This window comes from Vanellus vanellus (genome assembly GCF_965231255.1).
Source record: "Vanellus vanellus genome assembly, chromosome: 7".
NCBI classification, from domain to species: Eukaryota; Metazoa; Chordata; class Aves; order Charadriiformes; family Charadriidae; genus Vanellus; species Vanellus vanellus.
Window position 1 is genome coordinate 26,350,223 of NC_138912.1, and position 22,237 is coordinate 26,372,459.

The 22,237-nt window shown below is 35.7% G+C and overlaps 1 protein-coding gene across 1 annotated transcript in view; it reads right to left on the minus strand.

Annotated features, from left to right (window-relative positions):
* Positions 1–22,237, minus strand: part of KCNMA1 (potassium calcium-activated channel subfamily M alpha 1) — a 518,607-nt gene that overhangs the window by 103,623 nt on the left and 392,747 nt on the right. The window contains 3 exon segments of the mRNA XM_082486073.1: positions 5,056–5,132; positions 9,276–9,362; positions 18,415–18,426. Of these exon segments, the coding sequence (XP_082342199.1) occupies positions 5,056–5,132; positions 9,276–9,362; positions 18,415–18,426 (176 nt within the window).

The following is a 22,237-nucleotide window of genomic DNA, read 5'->3' on the forward strand; positions in this document are numbered from 1 at the left end:
CAATTCACTGGGCAGCGAGAGTGACCCCTGTCATCATTATTGCTGTTGTTATTATTATTTTTCCTTTTCTGTTATTATTTCTATTAAGCCGTCTTTATCTCATCTCACGAGTTTTTCTTCCTCTTTCCCCTCCCTCCCCGCTTTTGGCGGGGGGAGGAAAGGGGGTGTGAGTGAGAGGCTGCGTGGTTCTAGTTGCCAGCTGGGGTTAAACCACAACAGGATCTCAATCCTTTAGTGTAGTTTGCAGTGCACCACAATAAGATAAATAGTAAATAATGATAATCATAATGAGGGCTATCACGATTCCAAGATAGCTAGCACTTTATCATGCAACTCCAGGGGTGTCAACTTTTCCTTGAGTCTTTGCAAGATCCTACGGTGGGTACAGCTGAGGGGGGGGGGGGGATCTCATTCCTGATCAAGATCTGAAGTGTTATCAAACAATATATTCAGAGTATCTAGTGAAATGTTGAAAAACTCTCACTTATTTAGGATAGCCGCGGTTACACAGAAGAGTTAGCAGCCTCAATCTGGTACAGTAATGCCTCACTGCAGCTATTAAATATTTGATACCTCTTGCTGTTTGAAAGAACAAGCCCATCTAATCCAACACTGCCCTATAACCAGTACATTTCTCTCCAGCGCTTGTATTTCTAAGCAGCAAATTCTTTCCATGTCCCAAATGCTGAGCTTATTTAAATTATCACAACTGTACACACTAAAAGTGGCTGACGAGAGCCTTCATAGATTCCGTACACTTGAAAGTGGTATGACTTAGAGTGACATGAAGTGGTCTATAAAGTTTGTATTCTCTCTATAATAATAATAATAATAATGTAAAACTTTACAGCTTAGCTTCTGAAAAGTCAGTGTGGCTCTTGTCATGGAATTAATTTCAAAACAAGGAAGCTGGGGAAAATAATCACTGTAGCTTGTTTCCCGTTGAAGATTTCTGTAGGTTTACACATTAGAAGTTCGACACAAATTGAATTAATTGTCTGGCTTTACCCCCATCTTTTATTTTTTTGCTGAGGGGGAGAAAGGAGTTAGATAAGGACAGCAAAAGACGGCTGTGTTAGTCTCTGTCAGCTATGCAATGGAAAAGACGAAGTACAAAAAAATTGAACACGGGTCTGACAATGAATTGCACTTAACCAGGCAAACAGTGCTATAGTGGTAATTACCCCAGCCTAAGCGATATCCCTAAAATTCATGAGATAGCTTTAGAATAATTTCAAGGAAATGCCACTGCCAAGATCTCATTTTCAAACAGGGATAAAAAATAAGGTTGTGGAAAAAAAGGGGCAAAAAGGTGGAAGAGGGGAAAACTGCTGTATTTTCTTCAACGTCACCCTAATCTCCGTGGGTGTAAACAATGAGAAACTTGTGGGTATGACGTCACTGCTACATGCAACATAAATAAAGAAAAGAACCAAAATACTGAACAAAAATACTCTCTGCTAGAGAAAGACAGGTTGGACCGCACTCTGGGCTACAGGGAACCCATTTTTACTCACAATAGATCACTATCAGTGTGCAGTTAAAATATAGTAGGGGTGGTGTTCCAAGGCAGCAAGAGGAAAAATAAATCAAAAGTTTGTCAATTGTCATAGATTACAAGAAATTCCTTCAAACACATCAATGTACACATGATATGTCCCCTCTGGGGTTCAACCCCCACCGTTCACAGCAAGCACTGTCACTGGAAAAAATATATAGAGAATTAGACCATAGCTGTTGCACAAAATGAAAGAAACAGGAGGAGCAGGTCATCCAGTTTAGAGGTTTCATCCCAACGTGGCTGCATTTTATATAAATATATACATGTATTTGGCCCCTTGCTGCAGAAACTACAGTCAAATGGAATAGGAGAGAGATTGAAAACATCAAAGAAAATATTAACAATCTGTGAATAAAATAGCCACACAAGCATTTCTCTGGACAATGTGACATCAGCATTCATATGTTATTCAGGCAGTGGGATGGGTAAGAAGAAAGGGATGGCAAAGAAACTGCAAAAGGAAAGCGAGGTGACTTTAATTATCCCTGGCCTAGTGGAAACGTACTGATCTGCCCTGAATTATTAATATTAGGCCTAACAGGTTTGGACAAATGGCTATGTAGGTCAGGCTCACGTTTAGACCCCAACAATACCACAAGCTAATGTTCAGACAGCATCTAAATTGATGTGCAACTTCAGATGCATTATTAAAGAATGTGGTTTTCAAGTGTCACGGGAAGCTGCATTAATTAATGCCACCATAATTAAGTTTTCCCTGCAAAGATATTCTTTCACATTTAATTCACCTGAATGTGTCAATATTTTTACATACAACCCTCCATTTCATCTTACACATTTTCTGCATTCAGCTGCCTCTAATTGCTATGTTGCTTGCTAATTAAGATACATATTTATCGTATAGGACTACATATACACCTGTGTGACTATTTGCAGTGTTTTTGAAAATCAGATTGACGTATCAGCTGTTGACAGAGCAGTTCACAGTTTCCTAACTCGATAGGGAAAGAGTTTTCTTAATTTATGCTGTGTTTTGGTTAGACTGCATTTTTAAGACCAATGATTTGTGTAGCTTACAGATGGATAACAGTCAAGATTTTTCAAAAGTGATTAGTGATTTGAAAGCTAAAGCTAAGACATTTTATGTGAATAATAGACTGCACTAAAGACTTACCTTTGAAAAAAAAAAAATCAGGTCCCATAAAAGGGACCTCAAGATCGTTATCAAAATTTGAGACACCAAAAAATCACTAATTACTGTTGAAATTTTTCATTTAACATTTTTCTGGTTGATGGAACTTTAAAAGCAAAGCAATTTTATTATTCCTAATAGTTGTGAGCATGCTCCTAAGTGGAAGCTGTTCTCAGCTGTACTGAAACTTGCCAGCTATCATGGAATATATGTTTGCGTATGTAGGAAAGAAGAGAGGAAAGGGCAGACGGGGGAGAGGGAAAGGGGAGACAATGAAGGGGAAATTTAAGATTTTACTCTCACTGACCATTTTATTTTCTTTTTCACCTGGCTCAGAGGATTCCCTCCTTAGTGTTGTTCACTGCTCACTGCACCAGCTCTGACAGCTGCCTCCCTCAGCCTCCCTCACCCCATTATTTTGTTTCTTCATCCGTCCAGCATCCTTTCATTTATTGGACTGATACATGTGACCGTGCCATTTGGAACATTGCCTAGTGCGACACACAGAAGTTGTCACTCTCACCTCTCCATAGCCCCGCTGCTGGTAATAGATCCATTGTGTTGGCTGGGTCACAGGATACTCTGCTTTCTCCCTGTTTTCCTAGCACTGAGGAGGTTACACTGATTTTCCCCAATGTACAATAAAGGGCTCTTGCCCTTTATGCTATTAATTTCTGATTCCCGTCTTCTAACAGATTTCAAAGAAAAGTGTAGATCTCGCCTTGACATGAGAGATCTTTGGGATTTTTATTTTTTCTTAATCAGCACATGTGTGAAAAGCATACACCATGTGAAGGAGGAGTAGTGAAGAAAATACAAATAAAATATTGACAGAATCACAAAAAATTAAACAGGTAACATATTTCTCTTTAACTGTTGGGTAATTTGGAAAAAAAAGATTGGGTTTGAGAGTTACAGACACCCCAAGGCATCTGTAACTGGCTTTACCAGAAATCATTCAGCAGCCTCATTGGCTTTGCCAGCAGTTCAAAGGTCACATTCTCACACGGATAAACTGTTCTTGAACAATATTTTTCCATTATGTTAGGCAATGCATACATTCCTTCCACATCAGGCATGCTTTCCATGTGCTTTTCTCCCCTTGTGGCTACTGGGAGGATAAATATCATTTTCTGTCAGTGTTTCAGCTGCTTTCTCTCAATTATACTACTTTGTTCCAAAGTCCTGTTTTTTTGCAGGGAGAGGAGTTTCTGTAAAAACTCCAGAGACATAATTTGTCTTTTTAAAATCATCTTCAAGAATTTATTCACTACGGGCACCCCTTAAAGGCAGAGAAGGTCCAGTTTAGGCTTTCTTCCATCCTCTAAGGCAGTGCAGTGATAACACTATAATTGGACCTATAAATAAGAGAGTTTTTTCCCTTTTAAAAGTAATAGTAGAATAGACGCGATCAACCTCTTCTGAGATCTTTCAATTTACCTAATCAGTACTTTTGAACTGGATGATCTTTTTCATGGCAGAATACTATGGAATGCACATAAGTTTTCAGATACCAACTGAGAAACAGATCCCTAAATCCTTTTGATATCAGTATTACAAATATGCATGGGTAAAACGCATCTTTGGCCAAAAAAACGGTTGTGATAGTTCCTGCAAAAAGTCCTTTCAAAGTATATCTAGCTAAAACGCTAATTTCTATATATTTATAAAAATACAGACGCAAAGCCTGATCTTGATCCCAAAATTCAATTATTTCGTCATGCAAAATTTTCCAAACTATTTAAAGAGCAGACCTAAGATCTTAACTAAACCACGTATTAGCATTACAGCTATGGAATCTTCTAAAAGGATATATGTAAGAGGCACTATTATTTAACTTCTTCCAGACAATCCCTTCCTCCAGTAAAACTGAGTGCTTATTTCATTAATGATTTATTCCAGTAGTTATATGATGGAATATTATTCCCTAGTTTCTTCTTTTACAGAACCACGTTCAGAAAGGTAGACAGCACTTCTTCAATTTACAGAAAACTATTGAAATTACTGGATTTCTGCATGGTATGAAAGAGAGCAGAACTTCACTGTTAGCTCATTCTTAACTCGGAAAGCTCCACAATTAGATTTAACTTGATTTAATTCTTCAGGTTTTGTTAGCTTTGGACCCTAACAGACTTTTTAATGAAGAAACAGGTGTGAGTCGTGTGAAATGTAATAAAAATATATGCATTTCAGAAAAGCAAATGGCACTTACTGTTTTGCTGTGCATTTACTTCTTAGCTTTTCTGTACCACTGTGTAAAACATGTAAATGCATGTACAGCTATTCTTCAAGGCTGAACAGTTCATGAAAAGGAGAGGAAGGGAGTGATGGAAATATTACTTACGCCGTTTGCAGCCACATTTTTTTATTCTTTTGGGATCCGTGATGTCATCATGACAGGCCTTGCAGTAAAAAAATGCCCTAGAGAGACAGAATGGAAAAACTGACACATTTCTTAATCCATACAAATGAAATTAGTCCCACATTTCCTCTTGTTGCAGTGCCAAATTAATGAAACATGCCAGCACTAATTTCCTTTAATCTTTGAAAAGGTTTAGACATTTAAAGTAGGAAATATTTGCTGCAAGATCATTAATTTCAAACATAAGACTCCAAATTAGTGTTTCTTTCAATATATTGTTACTTGAAAAGTCATTTGGAGAAGGGATGACAATGATGACACAGTGTATCAGTTCATTTGTCTTTCATCTTAGAAAAAAGGGTATCCAATGAATTTTGTCATGAAAAAAATATATATAACAAATTCTCTGTTCTTATCGGATATACCAGATTTTTTTTTTTTTTTTTTTTGGTGAAGAGCATCCAGCACCCTTGGGCAATTTTTCAGCCTGGTCACAAGTAGAACTGCATTTTGGATACAATGAGAGACTGCAATGAGACTGATGTGACAGTAGCATCAGCTATGCTATTTATAAAAAAAAATCCAACCAGAACCAGAAAGGGAAAATCCACTCAAAATAAGCTCCTAAAGGAACATTTAAATGGAAAAAAAAAAAAGAAAGATATAATCTTGATTCAGACTATTTTTTTTGTCTTTTATATCCAAATAGAGCAGAACCATTTTGCCATTTTGGTTTTGAACAGACAAAAGCCAAAATTTCTAACAACAATATGCAATTAACAAGGTGAACCGTCTAGGTTTCCATGTAATGTTTTTGGTTATGAATTTCTACTCTTATATCAAATGGCTCACCACTAGGTGAAGCACAAGGAGAACTAAGGAAGTGAGAAAGGGTAAACAGCTGACTTTATACAAGTTTAAAACAAAATTTGAGTTTAATAAATATGCATCAGACTGCCCACAGGAGAGTTTAATCATGCCTGTCAAGTCAACATGTCACGTAAGGGTGCTCTGAAACATTCATGAGGATCATGCAGTTGGCCTCTAGCTAGGCACTTACAGTTTACCAGGATTCTTGCTGGCATAACAAATTAAACATACTTTTTATCCTGCTGAAATTTCCCTGTATTTATCCATATTCAGGATCTGTCAGCTCCACGCCTATCTTCCCAACCCTCTCTCACTGCATACTTCTCAACACAAATTGGCGGTAAGAACCAAAGCTGCCACTTTGCAACCACCCATGGATTTTGCTGACAGCACTGTTCACAGATTTAGGATGGTTGGATTGCTATAACAGTATGGAGAACACTGGAACAGAACAATCTACAGTCCAAAATATAAAAAGAAAAATAAACAATATTAATACAGAGCCTCTGAATAAACACAGCCTTTGGCAGTTAAGCTAGGATGATCGCTACTAATTCTGTTTCGATTAATTAGAGAGTGTCCACCACAGGTGGAACTATATTAAAGGAAATGTTCAGAAATATGAACTAGATATTGAATTCAAATAGTTACAGATTTATCTAAGTTATTTTACACCTCTGAATAATGGCCCAGGTAAAGTGGCCCATCAGCAGAAAGTAAGCAGGTCTATCATACGAGATATGGACCAGAAAATACAAATCTAAATTTGCAGTAAGACCTCACTGAATGTTACTAAACTTTCTAAAATCAAGATAGGTACTGATGGAAGACAGAAGTCCTAAATGTAACAGAATAATTTCTCCAAGAACCTTCCAGGAAGATTACTCTTTCAGACTGTGAAATTGTCTTACTATTTCCAAGAAGCAAAATGTAAAATGAAAAAAGCCTTCTCTGCAGCATACTTCGCTGCAGAAAGTTTATGGTCTTCAAAATATTCACCTTCCAATGAAAAGAAAACAAACTGGCTCCAAGGAAATGAGGATAAAATATTTTTCAAACTGAGTTGATATCAAGACACAAGGACAAAACTGCTTCCAATTTTTACAGTTTCTCCCCAATCCAGCTGTATTGAACAAGAATCCACTACCACAAACACTCCCTCCCAAAACTTCGTGACATCAACCGGACATAGGCCATTTCTACACACCATGTTCCTGAGACCACTGCAGTACAAATATCCTAAAGAGTACCTTCAATCCCATGTGCAAAGACAAGAGCAAACACCTGAAGTCATTGTTTAATAAAATTATCCTTCTGTATAATTTGGTTGAATTAATTGGATTTGAAGCGTGTGGATTTCTGATTTTAGTACTATCGTGTAAATGGATAAGGAATAATAAAGATGCAATTCATAGTCTGTATTATAGTTAAATACTCAACATTTTACATGAAGTTAATTACCTAGGTATAATTGTTTCTAATTTGAAACTATTGTTCTAAAAATGCAAAAGTAATTCTAGCAAGAAGAGTAACTTAACATTGCATGTTATATTTCATTATGGAATATTTGATAAATCTGAATAGATTTAGCTCAAAGAAGCTGAAATTTCTCCATTAGCATGTAACACAAAACCAAAATAATTTAATTCGAATTTCAGGTATATAACATATTTAATTTTGCTTTATTAAAAAAATCCTTTTCCCCCCTCCAAAAATCTCAATTTTAGAACATTTTTCTGACTCTGATTCATAGCTCAAAAGGGGTGAAATTAACAATTTACATAATTGATTTTGTTAGTTGAACACATCCGACAATCATTTGCTTTGCACAGAACAGCTAAGAAATGTGGTAAGGGAGGCAGCATGTTCCTAAACAAAGCCTTCTGCAAAAAGCAAGGCAGAATTGGGGATTGTGCTTCAGCTTGCTGTGTGCTAAATGAATGATCTGCAAATTTTCTCTAAACACATTAGTAACAGTCAAGTTCTCCCTGTTAAAAATGCTATGCCAGGTAATTTTTACTTACAGTCTGAAATCATTTCACAGGAGAACGTAAAATGCCTTATAAATGAAAAAAAAAGCTAGTATCTCAAAACAGGAATGCAAAGACAGTTCTGTATATTCAAATGGAAAAAAGCACCAGAGAGGAAAAGAACTAAACACTGAAAGGCAGCGTACCTGAGGCAGTGCTGGATGCAAATACTCCAGAGATGGTGCTAGAAATATGAGAGGACAGGAGCACGGCTGTGCTGTTCTGTATGCTTCACCTAGCCAAAAACTACCTTAGCTCTCTCAACCAAAAATAAAATTCACGTTCTCAGTGATTTCACTGCTTCGATGTTTTGACTTTCTTTAAATATTTGTGGCAAACATGAACTGCTTAATTATTATTTTCACTGTAATTTAATCATAAAAAGTTTAGGACTTAGTAAAGTTTATAATTTGAGTATTTTATCATTCTAAGTATAGGACTTAGTTAAAATATCTAACTCAAGGAGAACCTCAAGTAAAAATCAGATTCTCGATAGCATGACTTACAGCAAAAATACAAACTATGAGGGAGCACTCAGCTGCAAATACTCATTTTTTAGTTTTTTTTTTTTTAAATCTTACAGAAATCGAGTAGTTATTTCTTTAAAAAATTACTTTGTCACATTGCTTTTTTATTCCTTCCAGGCATATTATACTCCTAACAAACAAGAGTACACGTTTGGTCCTAAACACAATACTATAAAACCAATTTTCATTCAACCCAAATCTAATACAGCCAAGTACAACAAACCAGTGAGTTGTCTACAACGGCTGGGATACACTGCGCTGTTGTAGTTTGATTGATTATTATGAGGCCCTAGAGTAGATAGTTCCAGTAAAGAAAAATGACAAGAACATAAATATTATTCTGCTAATGCAATTACTGAATGAATACAGTAACTTGCTCACATCAAATATTTGCTGGAATCTATGTAAATAAGAACTACTCTAAGCCTGAAACTCAGACAAAACTCTAAACCCTGTCCTCTCTCAAAGTAGTTCCACTGAGACAAATTAATTATAGGGAAATCAGATCAAAATATTTTACATTATCCAGTAGGACTCAAAAAAACGCTTCTTCATTTCTTTTCACAACTGCTGTAAACTTATTTAATTTCCGTGATATTTAGGACTGTAGTTAAGTAAATGGCATGCACACATGGTTGGTTCACTAGAGTACCAGCTCGATTCTGCCTGAGAATCTTTAAACAGATAACAACAAAAATTAGGTGAGGTGTTTACATGTAAAGAAAAAATAGAAATACTGTATGTTTAAATTTAAAGATAAAAATATATGAATTACCTTTTTACTTCTTTGGCATCACTTGCAATGAAGAATCCTAAAGTACCTTCCTGAATCTTGACATGGTTTCCAGGATTGATTAATATACTGCTCAGTGAAACAAGAACAAAAACAACAAAAGCATAAGTTTAAATTACATTTAACCGAATGTTCCAAAATAGCTTTATTTGGTTCTGTTATAGGGGACCCACTAGTTAGGAAAGGCTGCAAGGAAATTTTAAGCCATTTTTCCTTGAAATTTCCAATCAAGTAACAGTTTCACATGCTTTTTACAAAAACTTAAGTTTGAGACAGTCATATGCCTCTGCCTATAATCACACCATTTAAGTGTTTACATCTGGTTTCTTATGTTTTTGCATTAAATATAGACTATACAAAATAACAAAGCCTCTCAGAAACATGATGTGTGAAGCTGAGCATTTCAGCTTTCTTGCTCTGTCATGCAAGTGGTGGAAAAATTCACAATATGGTGAAAAGGGAAGAGCCAGCAACCACTACTTGATAACGATACAAAATATCATCGATGAAGCTAAACCCTTTGATGCAAATTTTTGCCAATTTCTAGTGAAACAGAATGTTAATGGGACCCCTATCTGAACATATAATGTTATCGTTTAAAATAATAAATACACACATACACTCAAGGGGAATGGTACAAGACAACCAGTCACGATAGCTGAAAAAACATAAAATGAATAGAATATTTTTAAAACACTGCTATGCAGCCATGGAAGAACAAAAATAACCCAACCACACTGACAGAATAGCCTCAACTAAATTTGATGCAGGAAATTATTAACTGCCATCCAGAACTGAGATACTCTGTTGCCCTCTCTACAAAACATGGTTTTCATTTTCACAATAATTTAACACTAGATTTGAGGTAAGGCAATCTGCAAAGTACCAAGCTAAATATGAATATACAGATAGATATAGATTTAAATATATTCTCCAGTAAGTTTTATTAATGTGTAATAAAACTAAGCTTCTGACGTGCTAAAACTTAAGCGTGTCGAAAGGTCTCTCTTTTTTGTCTTTCATTAAAGCTCAACGTTTGTAAGTCAAAATGCAGTAACAGCACACGTAAGCAATTTACAGTAAATAAATACTACCAGCAGTTTAAACACTTGTGGATCTAGCAAAAAATGACTTCGGGGAAGTATATATATACAAAAATAAATAAAGCACATTTTTGAACAGACATACATTACTAAAATTTGAGGGGCAAAAGTCTTTCATGTTATTGTTAGGAGGGAAAATGAGTGTCAGCAAATCTCTTATTTAAGATGTCATTTATTATCTACGCATTAGTAATAAAATAGTGCGACAAAAGATATACCTGAAAGCCTTATAATGAGCGCATTGTTTTGTGTGATTACACATGCCCACAAGACCCTATGAAAAGAATACGCAGACTGCAAAATAAAGTGCTCATGAGTTAAGAATTAAAAGGTTGGTCATGCAGCCATAATTCAGCCCCCGTTATGTAGACATAATGATACAATTCTTAATTTAATAGCCACAAAGTACTTTTTTTCTGACAATCTGGAACTTCATTCAGTGGTGTTTTACTGCCATTACTCCAGACATGGATTCATGTAGTTTATCTTTCTTTAAAATCAGCATTATATTTTTCTTATGTGTTTTTCTGCAGTGTTCATCACTATAGCATGCAAAAGATTCACAAATACGTAATTTATTTTCCAAGAAGAATGAAGATATAGTATTATCCCATTTTACAGATGAGAGATTAAGTCACTATGCGATACAGTAGCTATTCATTTGGGATGCCTACAGGCCACTTTTGGTAAGTATTTAGCATTGCATAGCTCCACATACACCTTCTAGGGACTTTTGCTGTAAGAATGCTCAGCATTTCCAAGAGCCCAGCCTCTGGATCCCCAAATAATAAATGCTTAATCAGAAGTCACCTGTAAAGGGTTTGGTTTAAATTATTAGTTCACTCTCACACCGATAATCTGTGGCAGAGGCTGGAACAGAAATTCAATCTCAAAGAAAGCATTTACCCAGATCCTCCCTTTTCCTTCATTCACAGTTCCAAGCTTCGCAACAAAAAGGAGAGGAGAACTACAGAAAATGGAAGTCATCACCACAGAGAGCAGGTTCATCCCCACAGCACACTTCAGTAGTATTGCAAAAAAAGAAATGTGATGGTGTAAATAACACCTACATTATGCATGCAGATAAATGGGATGAAGTTGCACAGCTAAACTTCATGTGGTATTTCTTTTGTTAGTGTACTGGGCTTAGCGGTTGTACTTGCAACCAAAACATTTACCTAATGGAGTTTTAAAATGCAATTTCCCAGGTTTTAAAACGGAATAAAACTGAAAGGAAAAAAACCCCAAGCAACCCCACAAGAATTTCTTCATATGAAAGCAGTCACTCAAGCCACAAACCAATTGTAAAATTTAGATTCCCTGCACAACCTTTTGTCACTTGAGCCAACAAAGCACTTACTACTTGTGACAGAGGAGATACTTTAGCAGGCCACCGCTAACGGAGATGAGACATCCATTCCACCAGTACACTCACAGAAAAAAGTTGAGAATCTTAAACCTGTGAGCCTATGTGAACCTAGATAAGTCACTTCTCAAGAACCCGGAGAGAATCTTTCTGCCAAAGTCTTTCTGCCAAAACCTTCTATCATGTCTGTAACTGCATCTGTGTTTCAGTCTCCACCTTTCCTCTTCCCTGTCTGCTAATCCTTAATCTGCCGTTATGATGAGAATTTAGCTGTTAAAACTCAAAAATCTTCTACAGATACCAGTCTCATTTATTTCCACTACACTGTTCCTTCTAAAATATGTGAAGACTTGTACTATGGTTAGGGTTGGCTATTTCTCTTAGATACAAATGGGTACTGCTCTGTCAGAGTAACGCTTTCTTTGCCCTTATTTTGTTCTTTGCCCTTAGTCATGGAAGTGTTATAGTTTTTCAGTGAAAAAAGATGAACGCATTCCTTGACATAGACCCGCCTTCCTCCCCCCCCCCCCCCCCCCATCCCATACTTGGAGATGGATGAACCATACCCAAACAGTAAAAAATCCTACCAAAAGCTCAACAACCCGAACTCCACAAGCTGAGGTAACCACTAAATACATAAATGTTCATTCCCCCTCACAGAACTTAAAATTTGACAAAGTAATAAGCAAATGAAGCAGTTCTTTTAAGATGTAGTGAACATAATCTTAAATCAGAAGTAACTGGCTTCATTTAGGATGTAATGTATTGTGAGCATGACTTTGTATCTCAAGGTTTTCTGAGACACATTAAATCAATTCAGATGGGTCAATGTATAGACTTTATTTTTTTCTGATCTTATACTTTATTCGCATATACTTATTTTCACTAATACAATGTATTTATAGCCACAAAATATAGATGTGATCGCAGTTAATGCAGTATGACCCCAGCAGCAAAAATCTTCTGTTGGGAATAAAAATTAATTTGCCCCATCACTGCTACTGGCAAAGAGTTACGGCAAAGGCTCATAAAGCTTTGGGTTTACATACACACTGATATTTAACCAAAGCAAAATCATGAGCAATTTCTACTGGGTCTATGTGGATTTATTAAATAAGCTGCTTATTAAAGCAGCAATTGAATGATTTCTTATGAGACTTGTAGTGTCATTAGCTAAAGTTATGCTTTGATAAGCACTCATTCTAATATGTACAGCAAGGGAAATGTTTTGAATTAACAGAATGTAGGGAAAAAAGAGGACAGAGAAAAATAAAACAGGCTTATGAGCATACCAAGAAGAATGCATCAATCAGTTATTTAGCGATGCATTTGTATGTTTAAGCAGCTCAGGAAAATATGCATATATATATCCCCACAGTTCAGAAGAGAAAAACATGGCAAAGTAAATTGGAGTTTTAAGAGAGAAAGCTTCAACCAATGTCTCATTTTTATGTATCTTCAAGGCTGGGGAGTTTTGCAGGTAGGAGAAGGGGCAAAAGGACAGAAACTCGTTACATTTAATAGCAATATATATAGCTAATCTGCATTCTGTGCCATGCATTGGAAAAAATGCTGTTGAAAATGACATCCCCGATCTTTCCAAATATATGTTTTTATCATAAAATATAATTTTATTTTTTATCTCCTAAACCAGCTCATGAAATCAAGCAAGGAATGCCATATACTTTAAAAGATTCTAAGATCTTGAGCAAATCTTATAATTTTATAACATTTCTAGTTAAAGTTACCTCAGAAACTATCAAGTAATAGCAAGCTCAAAAAACGTTAAGTCATGATTTCCTTAACAATTCCAGTTCCAGAAATACATTCCCCAGGACAAAGCTTTTCATGAAGGGGTCACATGTCGTTGCAAAACCAAAGACTATCTTTTGACTTGCTTGCTCCTTCACACATGAACATTTAGAACACATGGCAAGTACAGCCATGTAAACCGAATATGTGTAAATTACATATGATTTAATGTGTTTGACGGGAAATTAATGTACTTCACCAGCAAGAATGTAGGAGAAGCCAGTTCCATTACTCCATGATAATACAAAAATTGGTAAGCCACTTGTGGAACAGAATCTGAAGTTTGGAAACCTTTCCTTTACACTTATGTGACGTCTAGCAAAAGTTAGTCCATTTGCTAAACAAGATTCACTTGGTGACTAGATGCAAGATCCCACATCTAAGAGCAATGAAAATGTCACATATTGAAAATGTAGAAATCACCCTTGAATTCAGTGATCACGGAATGAATCATGGAATGGTTTGGGTTGGAGTGGACCTTTAAAGATCATCTACTTCCAACCGCCCTGTCACGGTAAGGGATATTTTTCACTAGAACAGATTGTTCAAAGCCCCATCCAACCTGACATCGAACACAAAGTTCAGGAAAGAATCAGGAACAATAGTATCGATACACAGTTGAAACTGAGTTCCCAGACTGACTGAAGTATAAGCAGGAGAAGCATAAATGGCAATTAGTGCACATTTGAGATGCACAGAAATGAAAAATTCAAATGTGGTCAGAAAAATTCTAGACGAATGCTTATGGATCTCCTTACATAGATTGTTCAATGAGAAGTTAAGATAGCGCGTGATGACCTTTGCATATGTCAGTGGAGAATAGCTATCTGTTAGGAACTCATGACAGTGTGTTAATTTTGATCAATTTACTTACTTGTTGGATTACATCTTTCTGATGTTTTAAGTATACGTGCTTCCTTCAGTACAATACAGAGACATATAAATACCTGCTCATTCATTATTGTTTACCTGAAACTACCCCAGAACGTGAGTATTGCTTAATACCTTTTTGTTAGTGCATAGATGATTGGCTGCACAATACAACAATTATTGTGACCTAAATAAAGAATACCGTACTATGTCTTCCCTTACAGAATTAAAAGTGAGCCAATGTGGGGACTGAGGCAAAAGAAGGGTTAAGTGTGGTAGAACTAATAGGGAGGAATTAGCAGCTGCAGCACTGTTTTGGCAGACGATGAAATTGTGTGAAGCTACTCCCTAGATAAGGAGGTGCTGCTCACAGGGAGGAGAGATTCCCTTTTCGGTGGGAACGTGATCTTTTAGAGTACACGATGGTGTAAACAACTAAAGTAGAAAATTACTGGCCTTGGTAGAAAAGTATATAAAGCGCACGCTTGCTTAATAAAGCTGATTTCGATCCTGCATATCGGAGTCCGTGTCTTTCAATTCGCCACAAACTAAGGTTTTGATTACTAATTACAGGTCTTCCATGTTTTGCTGAAAAAGGTTTTTGATGGAGAAACTGAAGTTGGAGGTTTGAACTGTAGGACAATTTGTGAACTGACACTTTGGGGCGGGACTTATTCCCTCCAACTATTTTTTTTTTTTTTTTTTACTCATTTCTGCTGTTGGGTGATTTTTATTTGTCTCCTGCTTTCAAATATCATAAATGTTGGACTCGAATTATGTTTCTTGGGCTGAAACAGCATTACAAAGTTTGATGGCTGATATCTCTTCATGTTATTATAATATATATAACGTTATTTTTAATAAATTTTCAGTATACAAAAATTTCAGTAAAAGATGAAAAATATTTCCTGTAGCTTTCTATAATATTCAGCTATCTTCTATGTGAACTACATGGAAAAAACAACCAATCAGCTTTAGGTTCTGAACGATTGCTACACTGTATGTATTTATTGGTAAGCCACTTGCTAAGTGGCACGGCTCCACAATTTGCTTTGCACAGCTTGAAACTGAATAGGCTTCCATTACTGCCGAAGTTGTAAATGGACATAACTTTGAACTCTTAATCTAGACATAGCATTTATACAGTAGATGACTCTCAGGTTTGTATAGCTGTCAGTCTTCTCTGAGAAAAAAATTTGAGGATGGAAGAGGTGCAGTAAAGGTCTTAAAACTGAGCTGACAAAGGCACGTGGAGGTGCCCATCAATTACTGCACAGAATATAGGCAAGGGTAACAACATTTTAGCAGCACTATATGAAGACTAAAAACTGGAAGACGTAGGTAAGGTCAATCAGGAGAGATAGACCGGAAGAATTCTTTTAAGAATTTTCCTTGCCAACAGCCTCAGTTATGTACTATTCTTGTTTGGTTTTACTTTTGAGGTTACGCTTTAGACAGCACTAAAGGTGAAATTCCTCTCATCTGCGTTAGAATGGAAGCTCCTTTGAAGAACTGTCTCTCTCTGCCTTTGCAATCATGGACTAAGTCTGGATAATTAAAAGGAGATTAGACAGCTAACATTTAGATGGATAAAGTTAGGTGAGATGAATCTCATTATCAGTGACCAATTGAACAGTCCCATCCCTGCATCAAGGAAACTTGTCTGATTCAGTAACACTCTTTTTTTTTTTTTCTTTTTCAGATTTATGGCTACCCTTGTAACTGCCATTACCCTTGTCTAAAAAACGAAAAGATCAATTGTTGAATTAAACGAAAAACAAATGGCAAAATTTTGACTAAACAAATGACAAGAGCTGTAACAACTCTGTTTTAAACCTTGTGGTAGATGTACTGTACCATTCCCCACACGACTGAAACAGTAGCAATATCATCTAATAGTCAGGAAGATATAATATTTTTTAAGTACTATTAATACATTATCTAAAACACGACTATGTGGTATTACTGACTATAGCTACCACATTTTTAAGTAAAACCAACTATTATTCTTGATTGCTTCATGCCATGCCCAGATGAAATGCACCACTATTAGATAACGGCCTTTTAAAATGCGCCATGTCATTCACACAACTATAGAGTTAGAATTACAAAATGAGTTTGAGACAATATTTTTTGTTTCAGGGTATGTTTTGAAGTGGGGTGTGAGGGTAGGCGCACAAATCCCACAGTGGGAGTTGTGTGCATACCAGCTTCACACTGATTGTAACTCAGAGGTATCGCTGCTTTCTTCTGGGCTCTATCATTGACGTTAATTCAGATCCATATTGCTCTACACAGAAAAATCCAGTAAGACACTAAAAAGAATATGAGGCAAAAGACACAGTGCACATTACATGCTACCGTATATTAAAGCTTAATTACTACAAGCATATAAAAGGTTGCTCCCAGGACTTGAGATCTTTACAACAGCAGCTACTAAGCTACGGTCTACAGGATGTGCATTTTATTGGGGCATAGTCCAAACTACTTCAACGGTGCTGGTGAATTCAATACGCTTTGAAACAATTAAATTATTCCTTCTGGTTCCAGAAGTGATTGATTATCAGTACAACAAAACAGCACAATATACTTTATTCTGGGAGCAAGCAATTTCACTTGGTACAACACTTCTTCATATTGCTTATCATGCCAGCGTTAACATGCCTTCACCACAAGATAATATATACTTAAAAGCAAGAAGCGAAGTAGAGGTGCAACAACTGCAGATCCTTGAAGATGCTAAGTGTTGCAGTAACTTCTCTGCAGTTGGATCATATCAATAATGCCAAACTGACAGGAAGCCACCTCTCTTTTCACACATCTACTCAGAAACCACAGGATAATAAGACTAAAAATTAAATAAATATAACACATACAACACACGCAACAGAACAGACATGGAAAGTAAAGTCTGGAGAGTATGATGAAGAAGGAAGTTGAAATGTCTGGACAATGAGAATAGGTCTCCAAAGAGCACCACTGACAGTCAGACAGAGTACTACAAGCAATTAGAAAAACAAAGCTGGGAGGGTGAAGAGAAATGAGGAGAGGATATGGAAGAGCATGCCTTATTTACTTCATCCAAACCAACAGCAGCAAGAAAGAATGTAGACTAGAGAGGGGCTCACAGCATGGTATACCGAAAGAAAATGCAAAACATGCCATCCCAAAGAAAAAACAAAACAGAAACAAATACATTCGGTAACATTTTCATAAGTGAGCTTAATAAATGTCATTAAAAATGAATGTGACATATAGTACAAACTATCCATGGCACTTTCACTGGAACAGTACAATAGTTTTAATGAGTACTGTGTTATGAATAACTGGGCTCAAAACAGGACCAGCAATGCAAAGAATCAGGTATTTGGTTGTTGTTAATGGAAGGTGAGACTACAAGAGAACATGAACTACTGTATTGTAAGATGTGTTTTGAAGGAAGACTCTGGGGAAAGCAGGACATCGATGAAGGTGTGAATATGGAGACAATATGGCAGCACAAGGGCTGGTAAAGACGAAATATACATCGTCACGATACAGTACAAATGAAAAAAGAGGAGGGGAGATGTTAACAATAAAGTCTGCTTTTCCAATGCAACAATCTGATACACCAATGACTCCACAAGAGGGGGGAAAAAAAAAAAGGCCTAAAAAACTTATACTGTTTTATTTTGTACTTCCTGCAAAGAAGTTAGTGCGTGAGTCACAAGAACCAATTGAGAGACAAAATGCTATTCTCTCTCCTCTTTGAGATTGGGGCCTCATATATAATTATACACACAAATATATATATATATATATACACACACATAGACAGATGAATATATATATGTATATATGTGTGTGTATATACAGAGAAAGATAGACAAAGATGTTATCTTCCTGTGTTCTTGGCAAGGAATTAGTCCTGAAGTTAGAAGGAGTGGAGGTAGGATTGAGGTTGGAAGGAAAGGTAACGAAGAGGGCATACCGCTTTCGGCTTCTGCAAACGACAAGAAAAAAATTGCAAATCAAACACTTTGATAAGAAACCAACTGACACCAAAGCAAAAGCAAAAAAACCCTTTATTTAAAAGTCTTCAAGGCTCAAAGGTTTTTCTGCTGAGAATGAGAACAAATATATGGATAGACAAAGAGAAAATTTAACAAGAGGAGTAAACACAGGGTGCAGGAGGGAAGAATCCTGTTTAGGCTTTCCTTCTTGCTTACTCACGTGGAAAAAAGAAAAAACATAAGGGGAAAAAGGAAGGCAAAAGTATCTCTAAAAGGGATTTCAGATAAGGAGTTTGAATGTCTGCATTTTGGACTGATTTTTTTTGCTATCTATTCAGCAAGCTCGGCTGGGACATTTTCAGCTTGATGTTCTCCATGTTCCTTTAGCATTTTTTCTACAGAAGAAACAAAACCTCTCTACAAATGAACTAAGAAAGACCATTTTTTAAGCTAAAATATTGGACTTGCATCAGGGACACAAAAACTTATTTAGGAAGTCCTTCCTGCTCTTAATAACTGATTATAATACTACCCGATACTAATTAAAGATGAAGGAATGGCTAACTCATATTGTGACCTGGAACTACTAAAGTGCAGACCTTAGGAGCCAGCCAGGAACCCACTAAATTCAGTCACGTTTTGTAAACTCAGAGGTTTTTTTGATAACTGAGCAGTAATTTAAACATTATTAAATATATAAATGTAGAGGTAAAAAAAAGATTTAATCATGACTATTTTAATTAATCTTTAAGAAACCCTGGTGAGAAACAGTTGCATAAAAAGATAAACATTCTATAGATACTTTACCCATTATTTGAAAATGAGTTTGTATTTATCGTATATATGACTATGTTACCTATATTTAGGCTTGAAAACTTTTAAATTCTGCTTTTAAGCAACCTTGTAAAATCATAAATTGTTTATAATTAATAATCTTATTGTACTGTCAAAACTTGTTATTAAGGTGTGCTTACTGTTTTGTGTACCTTTATTAGGAGTCAGGAAAAAAGGAGAAAAAACCCAGCTGCAAGCAGGAAGCTCAGCTACTGCTAACATGTACATTGATATTGGCTTGGACAGAGTTCTGATGATTTATAATTACTATTAATCTCAAATTGCCTATGGTAAAGTTAAGAGTATCAGAATGCTTTAGAAAACTGACATCTAGGAGAATGCCTGGGGGGAAAAAAAGGTGCACAGGTAAATGAGTATTTATGATATTCTACATATAATGAAGACATTAAAGTCAATGAAAATTCTGCCATTGACTTACAATGGTACTAGGATTTATCCTTAACAATGAGGTGAAAATTTAGAAAGGGGATTAGGAAATCTAGAATGCCCACATTACCACTTTTGAGAGCTGCATGCATTTCTGAAATGACATTGCGTTGCTTTAGCTCTGAGAGCAAAGTAATGAAGGCAGGCAAATCCAATCTTAAAAGGAAACTTACTGTGTAAGAAAGAAATCGATTATATAGTGTGCTTATATAGAGAGATATTCTATTATGACTAGTAACAAAAACTGAACTCACGGGAGTAAGTTCTTCTCATCCCTCAGGCAGAAAGAATGCTTTGAAAATTTCCTCTGCTGCTGAAAATACTGGTCCTAGACCTGTCCCCGCTATAGCTGGAAATACTAGCTCTTAATAAAAGGGTGCCACCTAGATAATACGCTAAATTTTATTTATATTTATCATTGTTGCTCCAAAGTGTAAACTACGTAAAACCCCTCAAGAGCTTTACTATATATAAATCTAAACTATAATCATAAAATAAATCAGCACCTATCTACTGTTGGTCACTCTCATAAAGAGTGAAAGCTAAAATTTTGGGTACCATAATCAGTTCCCCCTTCACCTTTATGAAGAATTACCAATGAAGAACTTAAGATATGAAGTAGAATAAAATATTTCCAAAGTCAACATCACAAACATAATTGGCAAATGACAAATTTATCTTGTTCAAAGACAACTTGCACTTGTAAACCATGTTATTCAAATTTTTATCTTAATTCCCCATCTTTTCATTTAATAAGATGCAAGGAAATGCAAGTATATCTAAGAAGGGAGGAACTGAAGTTTTGTTTCATTACCTTTCACGTTAGACTAAAAGGCTCCAGCTCAGAAAAACACAAATATGTTCTTAAAATATTTGAGTTGAAGAGCACAGGAACAAGTAGAACAGTAAAGATATGCTACAGGTAGCTCTGTGATTCACCAAACAGTGACAATAAAATTATCACTGGTTAATAAAGTCAGCAGATATTACTATGGATCAGGATTGTAAGAAAACGTGAATATCTAGGTTACATGCTCTCCTCTTGTTACATATCTGTTAAAAAAATCCAGCTGTTAACATCCCCTTTTTAGTGTTGTTTCCTGCAATTTTCAGCCTCTTTTTTACCAAATTAATTAATTGTGAACTGTTACCTGTGTGGCTTTAAGTAAGAAGGAATATATGATTGTATCACATTGTGTTACTTTTTGTGGGATCCTCTGCATCACCTTGTGATTAAGAACTCAATCCAACTCCCACTGAAGTTAGTGCAAAGAATGATATGGAAGGCATGAATTATCTGTTATTACTGAAAAAAGACTGTAATATTAGCACTTATGTAAGTAAATGACAACTAAAGTAATGACAACCTAAGGTTGGGCAATAATTCTGAGGAGAACCAACAGAAAGCAAATGTTTTCTAATATTGGAAATACAAAATCTGGTAAATAGTTCCACTGCTGTTACTATCATATTTTTCTTTTTTTTAGGAAGAGATTAAACTGTTCAGAGACAACAGAATAATAAATCATTTGCTTTACATTAGCTAAGGTGGAATGAGATCATTCAATGGAAAAATATTTTAAGACCCCATTGGGGCTGGAAACGTTAAAAAAAAAATTCTGATATTTCAAAAGAAAAAAAATATTTCTTAATCAGCATAGTGTGGACAAAACTAGTATCAAATTGCACATACACCACTTCACATATCACTTTATAACACAGGAAAGAATCAAGCAAAACCAACTGTAGGGCATGGAAATAAAGAAAAATGACAACATACAATAATAAACATTGAAATAAACTTTTAAAACCTCAGAAATTGTGGCATGAGCTCAAATGACAAAACTTTTTTCAGAATATAAATTTTCACAGAGGAAAATAAAATTCAGCTTAGAGTCGGTATTGTCATATTTTTATTATATGCCCCTCCACATATTGCAGAGCACATTTATAACATTTTCATTATACAGAAAACAAATGTGTAGAGCACTGATGGACAAGTTGATAGAAGATTAACTCCAAGGTTTACTTGGATTTTTATGAATTTTTGTACAAAAAATGCACAAGAAACACTTCTTTTCCTGTCTGTGGATCTGTACTAGTAATAAAGATTTTTTTTCTCTTTGGTTAAGGACAGGAGTCAGCCAGATGGTAATTTCAAGGCTAAATTAATCTTTTCCAGTTTCATGATGTTATTCATTTATGCAAGTTTTGTCAGAACAGATACTATATAAATACTACATTTACCCTATATTTCTATTTATTCTGTATCTTATCTAAATTGGTTCTTCCAAACTCATTTAAATGAAATTATTATTTTGAGAATACACATAGCCATAATGAGTTTTGATATCACTTCTGTTTTCCACTTTTCCATTTTCAGTAACATAATTAAAACTGATAGACTATGAACCTTGTAAGTTTTTGTTTAAGTAAAAATGAATTGCACTTCTGGAGATGGGACATAAGTTATCACTGTCGCCATCCACCACCACCTCCCCCCCAACCCCCCTCAACAAA